The 24,692-nt window shown below is 36.9% G+C and overlaps 1 protein-coding gene across 11 annotated transcripts in view; it reads left to right on the top strand.

Moving 5' to 3' along the window:
- Positions 1 to 24,692, top strand: part of STXBP4 (syntaxin binding protein 4) — a 139,579-nt gene that overhangs the window by 34,322 nt on the left and 80,565 nt on the right. For all 11 annotated transcript variants that reach the window (XM_045835735.1, XM_045835737.1, XM_045835745.1 and 8 more), the window contains 4 exons: positions 7,023 to 7,119; positions 9,483 to 9,574; positions 13,953 to 14,042; positions 17,621 to 17,686. In XM_045835735.1, coding sequence (XP_045691691.1) covers positions 7,023 to 7,119; positions 9,483 to 9,574; positions 13,953 to 14,042; positions 17,621 to 17,686 — 345 coding nt within the window. The remainder of the gene's footprint in view (positions 1 to 7,022; positions 7,120 to 9,482; positions 9,575 to 13,952; positions 14,043 to 17,620; positions 17,687 to 24,692) is intronic.

Raw genomic sequence — 24,692 nt, 5'->3', positions numbered from 1 at the left:
TAAAATTGTCTTTGTATCTTCTGATGAAAACATCAAGTATACACAGAAATGGTTATATTAACATGTACAGTTTAAAGGCTAATAAACATATGTACCCACCACCCAGCTACAAAGGAGAACTTTTGAAATTGCCTGTGTTTCTTCTTGATCATATATTCCTTCCTTCTCCCCCAGGAGGTAACTATATTCTAAATTTTGAGTTGACCATTTCTATACTTTAAAAAATTAATTACTAAAATGTTATGAAGTCAGGGAGTTTACGTCCAACTTTACTTGAGATGTTGCCAAATGTTTGCTTCTGCTTCTCCAGCTCCTAGAAAAATGGTTGCTGGCTCATAGTGTGTGCTCAAAATAACTGTTGGACTGGTAAATCGTTTTCTACAGTAGTTTTATCAATTTTCATTCCCACTACTGTTTATAAGAGCTTCCATTGTTCCACATAGTTACATTTAATCTAATTATAATGCATTTTGATTTATTTGTATCATACTTTTAAAACTTTATTTGTTTTTTATTACTTTTTACCCCTCTGTATTATATTGTTTGGTTATGTTTAATTATTTGGTTACTTTGCATCTTATTTTTCTTCTCCAACTTGTTTAGAAACTATACCTTCTCTTGCTATTCTTTTAGTGATTAATATACATTTTTAACATGCATATTTAACTTAATCAGTATAAAGTTACTCAGAATCTTTACTTTTCTTTTAAACATACAAGACATTTACAAAACTTTAACTGGAATTAGCCCCTTCCCAACTTATATGCTTATCATTGCCCAGTATTTTAGCTTTGGTGAGACGTTGTTTCTCTGGTTCTCTTTCTTTGTAGCCCTCTGCTAGTCCACATACCCACTGAGTTTCTAATTTATCATCTACCTAGTACTTTTGTAATAATATCTTGTTCCTTTGATTCTTGACTCATCTTTTATAAGAAAAAAAGAATAACCAAAATGTAATATGTGTGTGTGTGTGTGTGTGTGTGTGTGTGTGTATATATATATATAATATATGTAATGAATTATTATTGGGCCATAAAATGAAGTTCTATACATGCTACCACATAGATAAGCCTTGAAATGTTAAGCTAAGTGAAAGAAGCTAGACACACACACAAAGTGTATGATTCTGTTTGCATGAATGCCCACGATAGGCAAATGTGAACTTACAGAAAATAGATGAGTGCTCGCCTGGGGCTGGAGGCATAGGGAAATAGGCAGTTCCTGCTAATGAGTATGGGGTTTCTTTTGGGAGGTGATGAAAATTTTCTACAGTTAGTGGTGATTGATGCACAACTTTGTGAATATATTAAAAGTCATTTCACTGTACACAAAAATGGTGAATTTTATGAGATGTGAATTATATGTCAATAAATCTGCTATTCATAAAACAAAGTTATATATTGATATGTACAATATGGTACCATTTATACAAAAATCAAAACTTAAAATATTTTAAAATCTGTTCATAATATATATTTATAAAAATATGAAGTAATGGTATAAAAACATGCCTGGGAATTGTCCATAAGAAACCCCATACCCTGACCAGGTAGCTCAGTTGGTTAGAGCATCATCCCAATATGCCAAGGTTGCGGGTTCGATCCCAGGACAGGGCACATACAGCAACCAACTGATGAATGCATAAATAAGCGGAGCAGCAAATTGATACTTTGCTCTCTCTTTTCTTCTCTCTCTCCCCCTTCCTCCCTCTCTCTAAAAATGAATCAATAAAAAAAATGTTTACAAAATATGAGATTTGAAATAAACTATAAAAATGTTTTAAAAGAAACTCTGTAAGAAGAGAATATTAAAAAGTGAAAAGTTATGCCAAAAACTGGGAGAGACATGTGTAATACACATAATGTATAAAATGCTACATACATGAACAGCTCTACAAATCAATCAGGAAAAGACCCACCAGTACTACTCCTAGGTGTATACCCTGAAGGAATTTTTACCCACGTGCTGTAGTAGCTATGCACAGGAATGTTCATTGCTGCAGTGCTGGGGAGCAGAAAATACAATGTCCATCTACAGGAGCATGGATGAATACATTGTGGCCTATTAACCTAATTAAATATTATATTTGTCAAAGCGAATTCATTACTGTTACAATAGCATATAACCACATGAGTGAATGATGAAACCATACTGCAGGATGGAAAAGGCAAGTTTCCAAAGACTATCTACAGTATTTTTATGAAGCTAATAAACAGCAAAACAAAATAGGTTGGAGGTGTACATATGTATGTGACAAACCCTTTTAAAATAAACAGTGTTGAAAGTTTAGTATTGGCAGTTTTGTGATTCTTAAATGGATTCACGGATGTTTCATTGTATTGTTCTGCTTTAACATATATGTGTTCATTGCATACAGTGCATGTTTTTCGTATACATCAAATATCACAATAAAATGTTTGGGAGTATTAAATCAAATGTATGACAGTTGCTACCTCTGGGGGGAAGTTCAGAAGGGCCTTTTGCAATATTTTGTTCAATTCAAAATCTGATATGAATATGATTAAATGCTAAGCTGTAATATACTATTAGAACAATTCTAAAAAGCATGCCACAGATCTAAAATTTACAGAATAGAAAGCTGTGACATATTGATAGTTTTTAAAAACATAGAACACTGTATATAGTACAGTTTAATTTTTGCATAAATACAAAACGCATCTATATTTTATATGTAGGTGCTGCCCTCATAGAAAGTCAGAAGTGCTGTGCCCCAGCCGCTGACGGTGCACACTGCCAGAGTGCTGGCTGTCCAGGACAGGGCTGCGGGCTTCTGCCTCGGGGGGCCTTGGCAACGTCTGGAGAGACTGTGGGTTTCCACAGTCGGAAGAGTGCCGCCAAATTAGGAGTCACAAACAAAAACTGTGTCTTACAACTGCATATGAGAATGTAAAGCATATTGCTAAGCAATTTGTGAGTCAAAAATATTGCTGATCAACATGGAAAAGGAGTTCAATCTCACTTGTAATTAGGGGAATGCCAATGAACACACACAGTGCGCTATTTCCTATACAACCCATTGACAAAAATTAAAGTGCAAAAACACAAAATACTGTTAAGACTAGAAAATATGAGTGCTTTTATACTAGTGGTGTGTGTAAGTTGCTTGGTACCACCAATATGGAGAGTTATTTTACAGTGTCCAATAAAGTTGACTGTATTAACCCTATGACTCTATACTTCCTCTTCTAGGGATGCACTGTAGAGAAATTCTCACACATCTGTACAAGGAGACATATATCATGTCTTGATGAAAACCATATTGGAGTAATTATAAAAGCCCATCAATCAAGGGATGGATAATATATTATAATATATTCGTACAGCTGAATACCATTTCAAGTTAAAATAATTGAACTAGTTTTACAAACAATATTGAGCAATTGTGAAATCAAAACATTGAGATAAAAATAATTATCCTTTTGTACTGTGCTATTCATGTAAAATTTTAATTGCACGAGAGTACGTATTATTATGGGTTACCTGTAGTACTGGAATCCCATCAGGGATGGGAAGGATACACCAACCTTAGGGTAGTGGTTCCTGTTAAGGAACAATGGAGGGGCTGTCAACTAAGCCATTGACATTCATGGCTTTAAAGTATATAAATTTCAAACAAACACGAATATTTGATGATAGTGAATACATGGGTGTTCTTTGTATCTATCTCTTGCCTTTATGTTTATTTTCTGGAAAATCTGGAACATTTTTATGACCGAAGGCAAAGAACACCAGAAGTTAAGAACCATTATTCCGAGTGTTTCTGACTCTGATGTGGACAGGGTGGGCAAACGGTACTAGATGAAGCTCCAGAATCGCTTTTGAAGGAATCTCTCCCGATGTTCTCCCTTCCTCCTGCTTCCTTCTCTCACTGCGCCTGCTGCCTATACGTTAACCAGTTTGTTTTGGCCACGGTATATCCTGTGCACACTTCCATTAAAGCACCTGTTGCACCGATTATATTTCTTTACATGTTACCCTCAGCCCAAAGACCACAGTAGTAGCTGTATCTTGTCTGGTCATCCCTTTGCCTGACAAATAGGACCTGTTAATACAGGTCATCCAGTCAGGCCCTATGTGTTAGTTAAGATTAAGTTTTGCTATATATATATTTATATATGAAAATAAATGGAGAATCTAAAATAACAGTGGCCTCCATGAGAAATTTATTTCTCTCACACCAAAAAGAAACCCAAAAGAAGGTAATCCAGGGCTGGCATGGAGGTCCTGCAGTGTTGGAGTCCCTGTTCCAACCATCTTTATGCTCCACCATCTTTATTGAGGGTGCTCAGGAGTCAGAATGGCTACTTGAAGCATTGGAACCTAGCGTTTAAGACCCCAGCAGGCAGACCCTGGGTACGCAAGCGGCGCTTGGCAATCCCCGGGCACGGGGTGGCAACTGGCAGACCCAGTGAGGCGGTGATTGTGAAGCAAGGCACTGCGTGCAACCCAGGATCCCAGCACTGGGAAATAGAGCCTTGGGGCACTGATTGAAAACATCTGTGGGGGTTGAGGTGCAGGGAGAGATTTCCGGCCTCACAGGAGAGGTCCTTGGAAAGTCCCAGGGGGTGCACAAGCCCACCCACATGGGAATCAGCACCAGAAAGGTCCAGTTTGCTTGAGGGAAGCAGCGGAAGAGACTGAAATCGGCAGAGAGTGGAGCAAGCGCCACTGTTCCCTCTCAGACCCCGTCCCCACATATAGCATCACAACCCAGCGACTGGGTTGCCCCGCCCTGGTGAATACCTAAGGCTCCACTCCTCACTACATAACAGGTGCAACAAGACCCCCCAAAAAAGAGAGATGGCTCAAACAGAAGAACAAATGAAAGCCCCAGAACCCATCCTTTTAAGTGACCAAGAGATAGCCAACCTATCAGATACACAGTTCAAAACACTGGTGATCAGGATGCTCACAGAATTGGTTGATTTTGGGCGCAAATTAGAGGGAAAAATGAAGGCTATGAAAAGTGAAATAAAGAAAATGTACAGGGAACCAACAGTGACGGAAAGGAAACTGGGTCTTCCATCAATGGAGTGGATCAGAAGGAAGAAAGAAACAACCACACGGAAAAGAATAAAGAAATAAGAATTCAAAAAAATGAGGAGAGGCTTAGGAACCTCCAGGACATCTTTAAACGTTCCAACATCCGAATTATAGGGGTACCAGAAGGAGAAGAGGAAGAGCAACAGATTGAAAACTTATTTGAACAAATAATAAAGGAGAACTTCCCCAATCTGGCAAAGGAAATAGACTTCCAGGAAGTCCAGGAAGCTCAGAGAGTCCCAAAGAAGTTGGATCCAAGAAGGAACACACCAAGACACATCATAATTACATTAGCCATGGTAAAAATGAAGGAGAGAATCCTAGAAGCAGCAAGAGATAAGGAGACAGTAACCTACAAAGAAGTTCCCATCAGACTGTCAGCTGATTTCTCAAAAGAGACCTTACAGGCAAGAAGGGGCTGGAAGGAAGTATTCCAAGTCATGAAAGACAAGGACCTATATCCAAGATTGCTCTATCCAGCAAAGCTTTCCTTTAGAATGGAAGGGCAGATAAAGTCCTTAGATAAGGTCAAGTTAAAGGAGTTCATCATCACCAAGCCCTTATTATATGAAATGCTAAAGGGACTTATCGAAGAAAAAGAAGATAAAAAACATGTATAGTAAAATAACAGCAAACACAATTATTAACAACCACACCTAAAACAAAAAAAACTAAGCAAACAACTAGAACAGGAACTGACCCACAGAAATGGAGAACACATGGAGGGTTAGCAACAGGGGAGTGGGAGGAGGAGAGAGGGGAAAAAGGTACAGAGAATAAGTAGCATAGATGATAGGTAGAAAATAGACGGGAAGGGCAAGAATAGTATGGGAAATGTAGAAGCTAAAGAACTTTTGACACATGGACATGAACTAGAGGGGGAAAATGTGGGTGGGGGAGGGTGTGCAGGGTGGAGGGGGATGGAGGGGGAGTAATGGGACAACTGGAATAGCACAATCAATAAAATATTTAAAATATATAAATAAATAAAATAGTAAAAAAAATAAAAGAATGGCTACTTGAATTCCAGCATCCAATCTCCCTCCCTCCCTCCCTCCCTCCCTCCCTTTTTTTTTTTTCTCTTCCCCCTTCCTTCCATTCATCTTCCTTTTTGGTTTCTTTTAACTAAGCCCAAAGAGAGATGGAAAAAGGACAGGAAGTGCCTACGGCTACTTCTGAAAGACTTCCCTGAAGTCCCTTGCAGCACTTCGCCTTACATCCCCGCATCCAGCACAGTCTTGTGCCCTCATCGGGCTGCACAAGGGGCTGGGGGGGTATCTTTTCCTGGATGACAGTGTTTCTAGTTAAATACTGTGGTTCTGTTACAAAAGAACAAGGAGAGAATGTACACTACAATGCAATTAGCAGTCTCCAATTTTTTTTTTCTTTAATCAGCAATGGTTGCTCACAGGAGAAGGTAGAGAGAAGATTTCCAGAGAAAGCATTTAGTTTACTATTTATGTAAGCCTGCTCATAAACAAGCCAAAAAATTAGGATACTTTGTATTCAATTCAGTTTTCATCGGCTTTATTTTTCATCTCAAGTATAAGACATTAACAAAATATACATGCTTTAGAGTGTTACTTATAGAACTTAATGTTAAATTGGACTTCATAGGGTTTTCTTGCTCTTTTTCTTTTGATATTTCATGTATTTTAAATCAGGAAATAGTTTGAATTTTGGTTCTAGGGCCATGCTTTTAAATTTAGAATCTGCTAAAGCACTAGCCTTACGGGGCGGGGCGGGGGGGGGCGGTGACTGAAGTGGTGGTGGAATGAGGAAGCTAATATTTTGTAGAAAATTAATCCATAAATAGCAGATTTTCTTTGGGCATCTAATTCTGATCACTGTTCCTGATATTGATTCTTTTCACTGGGGTTGTAAAATGAAGTTCTAATGAAAAGTTTTATTCTTTGGAAATTTGGAAAATTGCTTGATGTGAGTCATTTTCCTTCCAGGCTCTAAATTACCTTGGTATTCAGCCCACAGAGGAGCAGCACCAAGCCCTGAGACAGCAAGTGCGAGCGGACCCAAAGGGGACAGTGTCTTTCGGAGGTAATATTAGGCACATTGTGTTACGTCATCACTGAAACTCGCTTGAAGAGTTACTGTGACTCATTTTCATTAAAAGTTCCTCCTCCTAGAAGGAGTGAGAAAACAAACAAGACCACATCTATTTCTTACTCCTCAATCGGTACTCTGAAAATGCAGCTAGAATTACAGTAGGTCAGCAGAAAGGAGAACTTTCTCAGAATCTTTTGTCTCTCAAATACTGTAATTCTATCACATTTTTTATTTTTTATTTATTACATGACCATTGCTTTAGTAGTAACACAAAAGTACAAAATATAGAAGCGCTAATTGCATTATGGTGAAATTTTAATTTTTTTTAGCTAATGTGATATGGTAAATATTTTTGTGATGCTGTATGATTGATTATTCCTATTAAAGGTAGCATAATGTTCATGCACTGTGATGTTAAGTTTTTTCACTTTGGGGGATTTTGATGGTTTTTCAGTAGCTGATATTATAAATAACTCTATATTTAACATCATAGCATTTGGTTTTCTTTTTTCTTAAGATGAATGCCCAAAAGCAGTTTGGACTTTTGATATGTATTGATAAGTTGTTTTCCAGAGATTTTTTTACATGTTATTTGTTCTGCCACTAGTAATATTGGACTATAACAATTTTTGTATCCTTGACAACATTACATATTTAATTTTTTTCTTATGGAGTAGGTGTAACATTGTATAATTTTTAAAAGTGCCTCTTTTGCTAAAAAAAGGAATTCACTTCTTGGTTTGAAGTAATGAAACAGAAGATATATTTGCTGTCCTCTCCTCTTGAAAATCACCTCCAAACAATGAGACCCAAGAAACAGAATTGCTTGTATACTAAAAACATAATGTACAAGGACAGAAAAGAAGTGAATTAGTGAGCAGAGGCAGGTGAAGGCTGAAGAAATGAGGGGATCACAATGGGGAACAGCTGATTTGTCCCTGAAAAGGACTGGGAGCATCGGGTGCTTCTGAAAGCTGGGTGCAGACAGGACATTGAAACCGCAAGTTGGACGTTTGTATACGGAGCAATTGTAGGTGCTGTCCCGTGCCCCCTCTCAAGCAATCCAGCAACTACCACTCCTTTATACCTGCAGAGGAAAATAAGTATGTTCTCAAGAAGTTAAACCAGAGAGGTTTAGACCTGTAGTTGCAGCCCAGATATTTGCGGGGAGTGTATGGTGACTTACCACACACAACACACACCCAGACTGCTCAGGGAAATGGGCAGCCATGTTTATATTCCATAGGCAAGAGGTCGTAGGCGTCTCAGGAGAAGGTGAACAAAAATATCAGCTTGGCCACCCAATTGCTCTGCAGTGGAAATGCCAGTTGATGAGGGAAGTTATCCACACAAAATTTTCAATCAACATTTTAGTGCCTAATCCTTCTTAACTATGAACCCATAGCCAAGAGTCATTAGATATTTGGAGACATCCTCCAACATAACACATAGAGAGCCCTCAACTGTCAGGCAAATAGAATAGAAGGAACTCAAAAAAGGGAAATATTGTGAAAGCAGAAGAGGACTTCAGGATAAACCATAAATAACACCTTCAATAAGATAAGCAAAGATAAGGCATCCATGAAATAAAAGTAGGATGCCATAAAATAGGAACAATCAGAGATCATTAAAAGAATCCTTGGAAATCAAAAATACAGTAGTCAAAACAAAAACATTTGAGGGCGGACAGGTGAATGGGTCACACTCCGTGTCTGAAGAAGCTCATCGTTTGCTCCAACTGCATGAAGCAATGTTGTGTAACAATCAAGAGCACGTGTCTCTGATCACACCTTAAATGGAATCCTGTTGTGCTGCTTATTTGCCAAGTGGCTTTGGGCACTTTAGACAGTTCACTTGTCTTGGCCCCAAACTGTAAAATGGAGACGATAAGAGGACCCGCCTCACAAAATCCTGAGGCTGAACTTGCAAAGCACCATGCCTACCATACAGAGGCTTTACAGAAACATTAGCTGCTACTGTCATTATTATTCAATCCTGGGTTCTTCCAGCTAGAAAAACTGTAAGTCTTATATTCTCCTATGTTTCAGAAAAAGTTCTACTCGAAATTTACAAGTTAGAGGAATAGTTATGCCTGTGATGTATATTTGATTTATTATTATCTTAACTATTAACTTCAGGAAAGTTAGAGGAAATTAAAACCAGTTTATCTCTTTTTATTTGAACTTATATATTTACCTGTCACTTCAGTTAAATACTATTTTAAGGCAATTTATTTGAGTAAGTTAAGTTTTAAGCTTTAAGTTCTAACACATAGCTTCAACTTAATATAGAAAAAGATAAGATTTATTTAGATGAAGTTAAATATGTTCTTACCGAAATGTGTTCCATTTTAGATTTTGTCCAGGTTGCCAGAAAGTTGTTTCGCTTGCAGTTGGATGAAGCCCATGTCGGTGCACCTGAAATGTCTACCATTCTAGACTCGCAGGTAGAGTAGGCCCTGAAGAATTGTCTCGCTTGTACTTAAATCATACATCGTGAATGTTATGTGACACGGGTGAGGAGTTTTTGTCATTTTTCACTGTTTCTTATAGCCGTCTTCCAAAGTGGCTGCACATGACTGCACTCCCACCAGCAGTGAGCGAGAGTTCCCAAAGACCTGGTTGTTTGGAAACTCCGGTCACCCAGACCTCCCAGAATTGAGCCACCGATTGATCAGAACTGATTCTGTAGCCTGTAGGGTGGGAAAACTGAAGATGTAAGAGTGCAGATTTTCTCCCACTGTTGTCGATGTTGTGTGTCTGTCTACTTCATACTGGCAGCAGAGCGTCGTTTTCTCACTGCTCACGGTTCTCAGAGCTCCCATGCCCACGTGTGCAGAGCAGAGGCAGAGATGGCAGTGTGGCTGGGAACGTAAGAGAAGTGGGGAACTCAGAGTACTTTGTGTGAGCACGCAAAGCCTGCTTCGCAGCAGCGAAGAAATACTCGCGCGCCAAATTACTAATCTGTGTCCCTTACCAATGTGATTTGAGGACCGATAAGAATGCACTCAGCCTGTGGGGCTTCGGCAGCAAAAGCAGAGTGCTGACAGTGCTTGTGCAAGGGTGTCTGCGTGCCAGTGACGCACTGTGTGCGCAGCACGGAGAGGAATGTTGGACGTTGTGTTAACTTAGAAGATTTCCTTGGTTGTATTATGCTTTTCAGCACATAGATGATACCCCCACAAAACGTTGGCTTTCCTTAGTTTTCCCCACTGGAATCCATAGGAAGAATACATTTTACTTCACCACACTCACATGTAGAATTCAAACAGAAGTCTCAAATCATTACTCACCTTTTCTACATCATGGCATCCTTATTTAATATTCACTACTATTTCTTTTTCATGAAATATTTGGTCTAAAACGTCAACAAAGGGTCATGTATCACGACTTGGAAAGTTCTATAAAAATCACTGCTTGTCAAGCAGCTCGGAAACTTTCGCCAGAAACAAAAAATATTTCATTTTTTATAGTATAATTCCCGATTGATTTTTGAGTTAAAAACAACATAATGCCTCATCTGAAGTTTATCATTTGATCTGTGGTTGAGGATGTTGATAGTCTGTGACGGTGGGGAAATTCCACTCCGGTCACCCCCTCAACCTCCTGTCACAAACAAGAGTCAGACTTTGTAATCCATGTCTTGGGGCGGGCAGGCTTTCCTTCTCTCTCTTTCTCTCTTTCTTTCTTTCTCTCTTTCTCTCTTTCTTTCTCTCTCTTTTTCTTTCTCTCTTTCTTTCTCTTTCTTTCTCTCTCTCTTTCTTTCCTTCCTTCCTTCCTTCCTTCCTTCCTTCCTTCCTTCCTTCCTTCCTTCCTTCCCTCCTTCCTTCCCTCCTTCCTTCCCTCCCTCCCTCATGTTTCTTTGGGGGGGCTTATCTTTTTCTTTATTTTTAAGCAATATTTTACTGATGCATAATAGACACACAGTACAGTACAAAATCTCAAATGTACAATTTGAGGAATTTCTGCATGTGTCTCTTGTGCAACCGCCACTCAAAAGGCTCCTTTGTGTCAACTTTCCAGTCAGCTGTGTCTCCCACCTTTACAGAGAACCACTGTTCTGATTTGTATCAGCATAGATTACTTTCACCTGTTCTTCAACTTCATAATAAATGGAATCGTACAATATGTGTTCTTGTAACTAGCTTCTTTTGCTTATCATTTTGTCTGACTCAAAAGATTTCTTGAGATGCTATCTTTTAGGGAGGAAGACTTGCTGAGTCATTCTAAGTCAGTCTACTTTTGTTTAGTAGACAAAAAACTTTTGATTTTGGAATAATATGGCATTTAGAATCAAAAAGATAATTATCTTACTGTGATTCTAATCATTATTGCTACATAAAAATTTACATAGTGCTACACTTGGTGGTGGCATAAGGTTGCACAGAGAAAAAGCGAGGTTAGAGCCTACATTTAGCTATCTTCTAAACTTAGGACGGCAGGCACCTTGGTATGATGGCCTTACCACAGTAAGTAAGTACCAAAAATGGATTATCCTAAAATCACACAGAGAACACTCTAAATCCCCTAATGCAGACTTTTCACAATTTGGGTTCTTGCTTAACCAATTGGGTGGATTGCAGCCATCATTTCAACACGGGAAGTACAATAGAATGGCACCAAAGCCAACTGTATGTGTTAAGAGTGAGCAGTGCTTCACTTATGCTGGGTCGTGATATAAACGATACTTCCAGTGTGTGGAGCGGTAAGTTCTTCTTGGCCACCTCACCTACGCTCCTCTGTAAACTAGTAAGTGTATGTCAGACAGCTGCAACATGCATGGCATTGTGCACGGTGCTTTGGTGCTTGTTAAACAGGTGGAACTCTAACCACCACACTGTGCACATGAAACTAACACAAAACAAGGTTGGATATCAACTGCAATTGATTGAAAAGGGGTAAGTAAAACTCCAGCCTGTCCCTCAAGGAACTGAGGGTATAGTGTAAGAAAAGTGATGCATACAAATAATTTTAATTTAAAAAGGCATTGTGTGATAAGGCCATAATAATGAAAGTTTAGAACATTCAGAGAATATTCATGACAGACTTGGCCATTTCAGGGAGTTTGGAATGATAAATAGAATTTTATCTGCTCAGGGGGTGAACAGAGCGTGATGAGTACCTGCATGAACGACAACAAAATGTATGTAATGGTGAGCAGAGAATGATCTACTTTGTAAATGAGATAATCTGGTACACGCAGGTCAGTGAAAAACGTTAGTCCTGAAAGGGTAAACATTAAACTAAGAAGTTGTACGTTATTAATAGCCTGTTAGGAGCCACTGGGGAGAACAATGACATGATCACAGTGATATTATAGAAATAATAATCTTGTAACAGTGTTGGTTATCTTGGGAGGGGATAAAACTGGTGGTAGGGAGTCTAGGGAGGGGACAAAGGAGAGTCCATATGTAAAATAACAAATGTATAAAGGACGGTGAATTGTTGTATGATCAGATGCCTCTACTACCAACATCACCACCTCCCAGCTTTGCTTCTGCACAAAGCTAGTTAATACCCTTTGGAACTCACATTAGGAAATATTTTAACATCTGAAAATCTAATCTATTTGAAACAGTATAAGAAGGGATTCTCTGAGTGTGCGTGTTGAGTACTGACAAAAGAGTAGAGACAGATGAAGAATATGAGATCATGTAAACTATAGGCAGTGGCCTTATAGATACACAAAAGCAAACGTGTCAGAACAAAAGGAACCCATAATGTCTAGGGAGAGTATTTCTTCTCAGATGTGAAGGACGGCCCTCCCTCTAGGATTTGGAAAGCACCTCTGAGTTTATTAATTCACCGTGGTTTTTGCTGAGTAGTTAGTAAAAATCACAAACTAATGTAACATTAGTCTAAGACCTGTGTGAGAATCCTGGGATGACCATTTGTTAGCTGTGCAACCTTAGGTAGACCACTAACCTTCTGAGCCCTTTTCTGCGTCTGTAAATGGAAGCAATGTACGGATGTAATATTGAACACATAGAGTCCTTAGCAAGGTATCTGCACATAGTCTCTTTCCAATCAATTGTTGATGTTATTTGTATTATCATATTTTACTCTGCATTCAGTCACTTTCTCTACTTAATCCTTTAAATCATCATATTTTCTATATTTTTAGTTCTGTTATAACTTCTACATAGAAGATGACTGTAATTAAACTTGGATTTTTATCTCTGATAAGATTGTCTTCGTTTTTTACCTTGCAATTAACTGTCAAAGAGATCATGTTAAAAGGAAAAGAGATTGTCAGCTCTGCTATTTTTTGTTGTTGTTATTTGCTTATGCATGAATTATTAATATTATCTTCAAGACAGCTTCTGTGCAGGAACCTCCTTAAGCCACTTACTTGACTATTATGTCACATTGTGTTTCGTTAAAACGAGACACATGATCAATTGAGTTCCTTTGCTGGGTTTATGTGAATAGTCCTGGTCTATAGTGCCCAGCGTTTTGCTGGCCTTAGAGGCCGTGTACTGGGGAAGTGGATACATCTTTAGGGAATAGTTATGCCGATAGCTCATAAAGTCTTTTTAACATTATAAACAGTCTTGGGATTCGGACTTTTAAGAAAAATTGTGTTGTTATATAAGAATCATAAAGATGCCAACAGAGTATGTATACCTGATAACCACATAAATTCTGTTACAAGTAACAACAATGTAAGATTAAGCATAAATGACTGAAGTTCCCCTAGATTACTTTAACATTCTCCTTTGCCCAATCAAATGACTCCTAAGCCTTGTTAAAAAGGATTTTTTTGTTAGTTTTCATAGGTAGCATCTAATGCATAATTTTTCCCTTATGTTCCAATGTTGACAGCTTATCGCCTGTGGTTCCTTAGAAGCAGATGAAATGGAAAGGCTGAAACGTGAAAGGAATGATGCCTTGAAAGAAGTGAATACACTTAAGGTAATCTCCGACTTAGCTTCCTCGCACTTTCTTTAGAAAAAAAGAAAACAATATCTTGCGTTGAATTCAGAAGTATTGGGGCCTAGTGTTATTTTTAATTAAAGAGTGTTACTATCAAATACCTTAGTATTAATATTGGTCAATGTTGAATATTAATATCAAATGACTTACTTCTTCAGTTGATCTTTAGCATTAATTTTTCAATCCACACACTTTATATTTCACCATATCCACGTAAGATTCAGTGTGAGCAGTGGTTTTTACTCAGACCTTCTGATTTGGCTCCTCACCCCTTTTTTATCTCGTGTTGGAGGCAAGGCTAAGGAGCCAGCAAAGCAAACCATGACAAGTTCATTTCCCAATGAACTTCCCCTCACTCTGTCCCGCACTCACGGGTGTACTTCAGGGGCATCTTCTTTTGCCGACATCGTTTGGAATTAGGGCAGTGTGATTTAAGGGAAGGAAAAGCACACAATATGTCTCAAATATACTTGAAGATTTTGATTTTCTGTATATGTTTTCATTCTGTGTTTAGTAAAATATTAAATTAAAATTACATCCTAATTTTTATAAAAGGCCATTATACTTTTAAAATCTTTTATAAAAGCAACATAAATACCTGATTTAGCATTAATTCAACATAGGAATGTATGTTAATATTATTTTTAATTATTTTCATAAATAAGTGAGATTCTATTGTTTATTTGCTTTTTACTAAAGCAAAATAATTATATCCATAAAAAGAAATTTCCTTGCTACTTTAGTTTTTAAATTCTAGTCTCTAGAAGAAGCCATTGTTAAACATATCTTGTTTATCCTTCATAGATTTTCTCTAGATAGCCAATCATATTTTTAAATGAATGCATATGTGTATATATATATATAAAACATGAACCATATATCTATTTTTAACTATTACAAAATCATTTAACACATTGCACACTTTCTTACAACTTGTGTTTTTCCCCCTCTTTGTTAGTATTATATCTTGGGCTACTTTTCCAGATAATGTACACGGATATGCCAGATGCTTCTGAATGGCTCTCCTATCATCAGTCATGTGGATCTTTCCTAGGTTCTTTATTCAGTTTCTTAATGATGAATAGTTAGTATATTTTCAGTTCTCCATTATTAAAAATAATCCCATCAAGCCCTGGCTGGCATAGCTCAGTGGATTGAGTGTGGGCTGTGAACCGAAGCATCGCAGGTTTGATTCCCAGTCAGGGCACATGCCTGGGTTGCAGGCCGCAGCCCCCAGCAACTGCACATTGATGTTTCTCTTTCTCTCTCCCTTTCTCCCTCCCTTCCCTCTCTAAAAATAAATAAATAAAATCCTAAAAAAAAATCTCATCATAAATAGCTTTGTAGATGTATCTTTGCACAGTTTACAATTATAAAAGTACAAATTGAATAAATTTCTAAAACTGAATTGTTTTTTTCAAAGGATAAGGACATATAAAATTGTATATGTTTTACCAAATTCCCTTTCAGAAGGGTTTACCAATTCATATTTCTTCCGAATATATATAAGCATAATTCCACTACTAAGGGAATATATTATATACTTGTTTTTTTACACTCAATTTTTCTTTTTATTTGTTTAAAAATATTTTATTTATTTATTTTTAGAGCGAGAGGAAGGGGGAGAGAGAGGGAGAGGGCAACATTGATTGTTTGCCTCTTTCACTCCCCCAACTAAGGACCTAGCCCGCAACCCAGGCATGTGCCCTGACTGGGAATTGAACTGACAATCTCTCAGTTCACATGCCAGCACTCAGTCCACTGAGCCACACCAGCTAGGGCCTATGTACTTCTCATTACAACTTTGAAACCACTGTCTTTCCACATTTCTGGTGTAACAATTAAGTGTTATACATTTAGTTTTAAAAACAAATGAATTCAGTTTTAAAAATAGATCGACAATAGTTTCCTCATATCCTCTTAGGAAATATCTCCACTGTTAGTTATCTTGCTACAATAGCATTCTTATATAATTTATCTCTGCATAAACCATTAAATGTTACGGTTCGTTAGAATTTGTAGAGGCTCTCAGCTCTTTTTCATTCCCTTAATGTTTATCATTGCTAAATTTAGTAATATATTTCCGTTTTTATATATGAATATCAACATTAGTTATTAGAATTATAATTTAATACTGTATCCATGTAATATTTAAACAAGCTTTCCTGAAGAAGCTTTAAATTCACATTTAAAGCTTATGAAATGTAACTGAACACATCTAAAGTAACATAATCTGAAATTTCCTTTACCTCAAAACCTATCTATTGTCTGAGAAGCACTTGTTTAGCTATATAATAGAGTATACAAAGCAATAAATATTTTATTTGAGATACTTTTAGTTTTTCCACTGGGACTATAAACACACACAAAAATAGACATTGTTGAAGGAAGTTATTCATAGAGTGTATAAGTGGTCTCTCATCGCTTACCATTGTGCTGTACGTCTCTAATCTTTATGTCTGACTTAAGGTACAAATAAAAATGAAGCCAAGATAATTCGATGCCAATGTCTGATATTATTTGGCGAGAATGATTTTAAAAGTGCTGTCGGCTTTCTTTAACTTAAAGCCTTTCTGCAGAGTTCACATTGCTCCTGCTTTGCAAAGCTGAATGGAAATAGATATATTTTCCATTTACAGATGCAAAAAACTAGGGCACGAGTGAAGGTGACTTGCCGGAGCAGGAGAGAGAGCCTGGAAGGCAGCAGTTTCTTGGCTCCTGGTCGGTGGCCGATTTGTTAGCTTGCTGTAGTGTGTGCATCTCCATACACCTCCGTTTTACCGTAGACACGAATGCGCTGAAAACACACCAGACAGCAGACTACTTCTCACAAACATTACGGTGTTGCCATGAGTATTTACTACTCAGTTTAATTGTCAAGCGATACCTCTGTTCAAGTGTGTAGTAAAACGGTTCTTAAATTATACTTAGTATTTCTGATTTGATCAGTAACATGTAGATTTATTTATAATATATTTAAAAGTGAACATTTTAGGGTATATGCTCCTTAACTTTAAATTCAAAGGTGATAATATTTGACTGGCATGTATAATATTCTACCTTAAGAATTGTCATTTCATATTTCAGTTATACCAGTCGTATCTTCATTTTTATGGATAATCTTCCAAGAATAAGCTAAATTAGGACAATGTTATTCAGCTCAGTTTCATGTGTCTTCTTCAGTATAGTAAGAGAGACTTCCAGTTGTAATAATAATGCTCTCTAATTTGGAAGCTCTTTGGCAATGATAGTTATTACCCAAAATTCAGTTAATTTTTACACATTTTGATCCTCGTTGAGTTTTGTTGGACCTACGATTTTGAGACCTTACAAAACAGCTAATTAAAGTAACAGAACATGCATTTTCATCACAATTATACTGTAGATAGCTAATTACTTTTAAATGGTATATAGAAAACCAGAAAAGTGATGGAACTATATTTTCAGATTGTAGCAGTTGGACATTTGGGACGTTTATAAGCTTTGAAACAAAGCCCTAAAAGTGATACTCATTGATATTCTTAACAAGTTATTAATTCAGTGGTTTTTAAATACAGGAAAAATTATTTGAATCAGAAAGGCAAAGGAAACAATTGACAGAAGAACTCCACAGTGTGAAACAGGTGAGTGCATGTATTGTGTATGTATTTTCTGTGTGTGTGCAAAGCCATGCGGGGTGTGATTATAAAGCACGGATGCTGCATGATACCCTCGAACACGCACACGTGAGTAATAGAGGCTGTCCCGGTCCTGAAGTATTGCTGCTGCTGCTGCTGCTGCTGCTCCAAGACGGGTTCACACTCCTCTCTGAAACCGCTTTCAAAGCCAGATATCCATCGATTGGGAAGATCATTCTTACTGCTTCTCCATTCTTCTTCTTCCTCTTTTATTTTTTCCTGCTGTTACTCACACTTTACATTATTAAAGGTAACAGCAAAATAAGCAATAAAATAAATAGCCCTGTAAGATAGAGCATTTTTTTTTACTTTCATAGAATATGCGTGAATGACCCATGGACATGGACCACTGTGGCAATTGACTGTGGGAGTGGGGGGTGGGCTGGGCAGAGGAGGCAAAGGGGGGAAATTGGGAAAGCTGTAATAGAATAACAATAAAACTTAAAAAAAATAATAATAAAAAGTAAAAATTTATTTTAAAGTTAAAAATTCTTCAAAGACTTTTAGGTAGCTTACAACAGCTACAAATGATACCATAAAATACATACACAGGCAACAAGCAAAGAACAGAATGATGAGGAAGTTAAGGGAACATTGTTAGAGATCAGTGGCAGTCATGTGGTTTTGAATTTCTCCAATGTAACCCTCCCAGAAAACATAAAACCGAAGTGTAAATAAAATCGTACAGGACCCATAACTTCAATGTGACTGTGTGACAGGGAACACCACAGCCTTCAACGTACATATAAAAAAATTTTTTTTAAAGTCCTGCAGTTTGCCTGCCACTGAAACCTGAAGTACAAAGAGCAGAGGAGGTAAGGCTTCAAAACTGAAAAAGAATTAGGAGAAGCACAGCAAGTAGATGAAGCACAAATAAACTCTCTGCCAGAAAGAGAAAACGGACAATTAATGCCAAAATACTGAACAAGGTCATGAGATTTGGTGGGTCTTGGGACCTGAGAGAAAGTGTGTGCAACCAGTGGTGGCAGCCTTGAGAGTCATTGCTTCTGGGGGAGAAGCAAATAAATAGAGAAGGGGCGGTATCCCTTGGGGACTAGGGCGTGAAGACAAAGAAGGACATTGAGTAACGCTCACCAGAACTGGCCTGTGTGAACACGTTACACAGAAAGACTGGTCAGTTGCATCAGTGGGGGCGAAAATGACTAGAAATACAGAAAGGAATCTTTGAAAAACATTTGCGTGTGTGTGTATTCCTCCAGATTTGATATCTCACTTCTTGGCAATGTTTGGCTCAAATAAACCTTTATAAAAATTAAGAAAGAGAGAAAGAGGAAGAGAAAGGAGGGCATAAAAGGGGAAAATTAAGGATCTAGCATAAACAAAGAGAAACAAGATTTACCAAACCTCCTTCATCTATCCACTCCATAGCCATCAACAAGATCCATAAAAGAAGTTGCACAGAAGAGGGTGCTGTTGAACTGAGAACTCTTTCTATGAAAGAAAAGGGAATAGAAAAAAAAATATATCTGTCCCCATCATTACAAAACAACTGTAAAAATCAGACAATATGAAATAAAGCTTTCCTCAATAATATGAATTAAATGTGTTCCTCTTCAAAACATTTCAACAACAGAGTTGTCAAAAACTGTACTACCACAGTGTGGTATGACCAATTTAAGTGTCCTCAAGCAAGCATTAGACATTAAGAATTAGAAATTAAAAAAACTAAGAAGAGAAATGGCCCAAAAACTGGAAGAAATGAAATGAGACTTGATAAAACTTAGGAAAGAAAGAGAAGGAAAAGACAAAATCAAATTAGAAAACAAAACTTAATTACAAATTGCCCAAGAAAGAATGCAGTCAAATGAAAAGGCATTGAAGAAAACTGGAAAAATTGCCAGGAAAAATGAGAATGAAAGAAAAAAAGAGTTTCTTTGGAGAAAATAAAAGCACCTTAACTGCACTAATATTTAGGACTATAATCTAAGAAAGCTTTTCAATACTAAAAGAAGACCTGAATCTGTTTGTGCACTGGGGAAATTTGACCTGGACAGATCAACTCTAGGGACATACTCAGTAAAACTCTTAGACTTTAAAAATAGAGAAAAGTATGCACAGGTTTCCGAGTTGAAAGATCAAATAACTTATAAAGGTCAGCATCAGCCTTGTCAACAAAACATGTAAAGTAAGACAGTAGTGGAGCAACATTTTCAAGAAACTAAAGGAAAAAAGTGTAAGCCAAATACATTGTACATGACCAAGCTGACACTCAGATGTCAAGGCAATGGAAAAGCACTTTGGAGTACTGTGCACATCCACGTAGTGTTCTTGAGGACTCCAAGGGAGGATGAGTCTCATCGGACCAAAAAAATAACTGCACTAACTTTGGCAAGAACTTCCAAACAGTAAGCATTTTACATCTGTTGTTTTACAGCTTAGACTAAAATGAGGGTAAGTTCATGGGTAAAAGAACAGTGTGAAAACATTACACGTCTGGCAGAAATCAAAAGATGCAATTTATTTAAAAAATGAGAGGGTGACAGAGAAAAAGGGAGAGAACAGAATATGATCATTATCTTCTTAAGTAAAAGGTATTGGTCAATGCATACCACGTGAAACTGACATCAGACAGTGAAAGATTAGGTAAAAGTAGAGAGAATTTCAGTCACCATGAAAAGCAATGTTCAAATAACTTAAAAACATAATAATACAAATGTAACCTATAGAATGAAAATACAAACCTCCCTAAATACCAAAAGAATATTTTTAAAAAAGCAAAAGGGACACATGAGAGAAAGAAATCCAGTAAATGTAAGGTACTCAATAATTTCAACAACAAAAAAGAACATTATGACCATTGAGATGGAGCATAGTAGTCATCCTAATTAATATGTATGGGATTAACACACTTATTAAATGAAAAAGGTTTTCTCGGGAACATACACTTTCCCAGAACTGACCTAGGTAGAGATAGAAAGCTCAACAGACCTATATCCATAGAATAAGAAAAGCTAGCAAGAAACTACCCTACAGAAAAGGACCAGGCCAGGTGGTTTCAATGGGAATTTAACCAAACCTTTGACAGTCAATCCACAAACTGCCTAAATGGCTGCAGAGTACAAAATAATTATAGAAATTTCCAAATTCTTTACTTAAAGCAAGTTTAATATTTGATGCCTAGGCCTGATAAAAATAGCACAAAAAAAAAGAAAGAAAAGAAAAAGAAAATGCAGTTAGACTAGAAAAACAAGGTAGGGGCACATGAATTAGAAAAGAAAAATAAAACTATCTGTTTGCAGATGACATAATGGTAATTCATAACACCCAAGAGAGTCAATGATAAAACTTCATGAAAAATTTACAAGCTAGCAAGATATACACAAATAATCGCCTGGAGCTAATAGCATTCATTCTACACCAGTGGAGATTGTCTCACACTTATGGTCACTTGATATTTGGAAAAAGTTCACACACAGGTCCGTGGGGAAAGATGCTAGTTACAATGCATGATGACAATAGTAGAGAATAGTTAATGTGAGAAAAAATTGAATCTCAACCCCTACCTCATATCATACTCAAAAGCTAACTCTGAATGGATTGTCAATTTAAACGTAAGAACTAAAACTGTTAAATTCTAGAAGAAGCTTTTGTGACCTTGGGTGAAGCAAAGTTATGAAACTATATGCCTAAGATAAGTAAGTTTCACTGTAAGTAAATTCTACACAACCGTTTTTAAAAAACAACTATGCCATCGGATTAGCAAAAATCCGAAAGCTTGCTATTGCACTGCTGCTGTTTCAAAAGTACAAGATGAGCCTGGCACGTGTTACACCAGAAAATATAAGGAAGTATGCAAAATGAAGGGAGCGTGTTACCAGACACCGGCTAGAAGGGGCTCCCACTGGCCAAATCTGGAAGTACTTGAGACCAAGATAATTAAATACAGTAATGAATTGCAAACCACTGAAAAATAAGTAATTCATGAGGCCGTATCATTAGTGCAATACATAGATGATGAGAAGAAAGGAGGGCTCTTTGCTTGTGGTAGTCAGTTGAGTGCTGACTGGTTAACTACAGAGGGGCTGCCAGATTGGGCAAATCAGCAGTTTGCATCTGTTTTTTACTAAACAGAGTGATTACTAGACTGAATCAGACTAGAATCATCAGATGCTAAATCTAGGGGAAAATTTTGATGAAGAGCAGAATATTTACATATTAACATGGTTTTAAAGTCGCTGCTTAGAGACTGCTTATTAATCGTAAGGGGGAAAAGTAGTAAATACACAGTAGTGAGATCAGACAACTCTCACGGGTGCTAAAAATTGGTATCAGATGGGTGTGTGTGACTCCAAATGTGAGGCCTCAAAAAGGACAAAACAGCACCTTGTATAGCCTGAATGTATAACCTGAATCTGGCCACGAGGAAAAATTAGACACGCCTGAAATGAAGGACAGTTTTATTTTTTTTTTAAGGTGTGTGGGGCGTGGGGTGTGTGTGTGTGTTTGTGGAGTTGTATTTTTCAGAAATGTCCGTGCTCTGAAAATATCGAAGAAAGATGACAAAAAGTTCCAGATTAAAAAGCTAAACAGCTATGAAAACTAAATACAGTCTTGACCCTAGACTGGATCCTGCACTGGGATAGGAAAATACTATAAAGGATAAAATTATGTCAATAGACAAAATTGGAATATAATAGTAGATTAGAGTTTTGAATCAATGTTAAATTTCCTAAATTCGGTAATTGGGGTATGGTATGTAAGAGAGTGTCCTTCTGCTTAGGAAATACTGAAGGGTTTAAGGTTAAAGAGCCATGATGTATGTAACTTACCCTCAAATGGTTAAGAAAAAAGTTAGGTGTGTTTATTTGTGTGTATTGTATACACACCATATATATATATTAGAGAGAGACATTGAGAGTATGCAAAATCTCGGCAACAACAGCTTCTACATGTCAGTGGCTTACAAGAATTCTTTCTCACTTACGAACATGTTGGCAAAGGGTGAATCTGGTGAACTAGGTAAATCTGATCGATGGGCATGAAAATGTTCTTTGTGCTGTTTCTACTCTTGCAACTCTTGTGCACCTCAGAAATTATTTCCACATAAAAAGTTTTTAGACAGCCCTGTATTTTGTTGGCCAGTTTTCAGACCCCCATTTTATTAAGTATTTTTGTACTTTGGTTGATGTGCATTTTTATTTCTTTTAATTCTGTATTTTCAATACCTTCCTCAGTTTCTATGGCCAGGCCTTTTTTACAATTTAGTGTTTCTTTGCCTCCTGAAAGTGGACATTTATAAATCTTCTTTCTTAATTTTTATGTGTAGAATAAATTAGAAGGTAGAGTTTTCTCTTACATTTAATTAAAATTTTGTCTCCTAAATGCTTGGAACTTAAAAGCTTTAAAATGTACTTGACATAAGTATACTTGATAAAATAATAATTACATTGTGACCTGATTAAGACATGAATCTAAAGAGAAATAGCATTTTTCTTCTTTTTCCAGCAATACCTACTTTTTCCACATGAGGCCCTTTAGTATTTATTTCTCTGAATGGATTCGTTTCTGTTCTTAAGGAATGTAGTTCTGCATTAATTAATAATCAAAATTTGTTATCAGAATTTAATAAGACTCAGTAGAAAAAGATGGGACATAGATTTAAAAAATAAACAAGAGAAAGAATCTTATATGATGTGAAGTGAATTGGCATAAGGAATAGTATAGCATGGGGTTGGCCAAAAAGTTCATTTGTTTTTTTCGTAAGATGGCTCTAGTAGCAGCCCTTAATTGTTTTTAATTTCATTTGAAACAATTTTGTTATATTGTATTGTGACAGCTGTCATATAGCATGCATTTAAAAATAACTTACTGAAATTGGTGGATTTTTGTATAGCCATTTTAATATTGAAGATGGAAGAAAACACACATTTTTGGCATAGTAGGCTTTATTATTTCAAGAAAGGTAAAAACAACTGAAACACAAGATTTATGCAGTGTGTGGAGAAAGTACTGTGACTGATCCAATGTGTCAGAAGTGTCTTGAGAAGTTTCGTGCTGGAGATTTCTCGCTGGACGATGCTCCATGGTCAGGTAGACCAGTTACAGTTGAGAGCAATCACATCGAGACATTAATTGAGAATAGTGAAGGTTATACACTGTGGGAGATAGCTGACATACTCAAAATATCCAAATCAATAAGGTTATTGGTAAAAATGAAAAAAATGTGTCTTTTATTTTATGGAAAAATCTAAGCAGACTTTTTGGCCAACCCAATAAATAATGAGCTTTGGATGAGACCATGTACGTTTATACTCTGACCCTGCCTCTTGCTTGCTTTTGACCTTGGTCAATCAAAGTCACCTTTCTAAGCCTCACTCTCCTCATCTGTAAAATTAGTTTGATAACAGAGTCACTCACAAGAGTGCACGAAGCATTAAGTAAGGTTATATGCATATTGCAAATGTATATAGCACATAGTAAGCACTTGACAAATATTAACTATTATGGTCATTATTATGAATAACAGAAGAAGAAATATTAGGTGCTGACAAGGAGGTGGAAATGATTTGTTTTAATTATTTGACTTAGAGGAAGAAAACTTAATTCTGGCTGAGGGATGAGGAAACTTTCTATAGAGAAGGTAACACATGAACTGAACCAGACAAAGAAAGGGAAGATCATTCCAGGCAGAGGATACAGCAAGAAAATTCTGGTGTGAAAGGAAAAGTCTTATCTTCAGAGTCAAAATGGGCTCTTTTTGTTGCTAACTCTACTATTGTTTGTTAATGTGTCTGTGTCTTCATTTCAAAACTGTGATGATAATATCAGTCTTATAATTTGTTCACAGAACTTGAGTCAGGAATGTGGTAGACTCTTAAAAATAATAGTTTTTTAAATATATTTTATTGATTATGCTATTACAGTTGTCCCATTTCCCCCCCTTCATTTCCCCTCCACCTGTACACCCTCTCCCACCCACGTTCCCCCCCCT

The sequence above is a fragment of the Phyllostomus hastatus genome, unplaced genomic scaffold (genome assembly GCF_019186645.2).
Source record: "Phyllostomus hastatus isolate PE091 unplaced genomic scaffold, TTU_PhHast_1.1 phas_contig_210, whole genome shotgun sequence".
Classification (NCBI taxonomy): domain Eukaryota; kingdom Metazoa; phylum Chordata; class Mammalia; order Chiroptera; family Phyllostomidae; genus Phyllostomus; species Phyllostomus hastatus.
The sequence above is the reverse complement of the archived record's forward strand: the minus strand, read 5'-3'. Positions and strand labels throughout refer to the sequence as shown.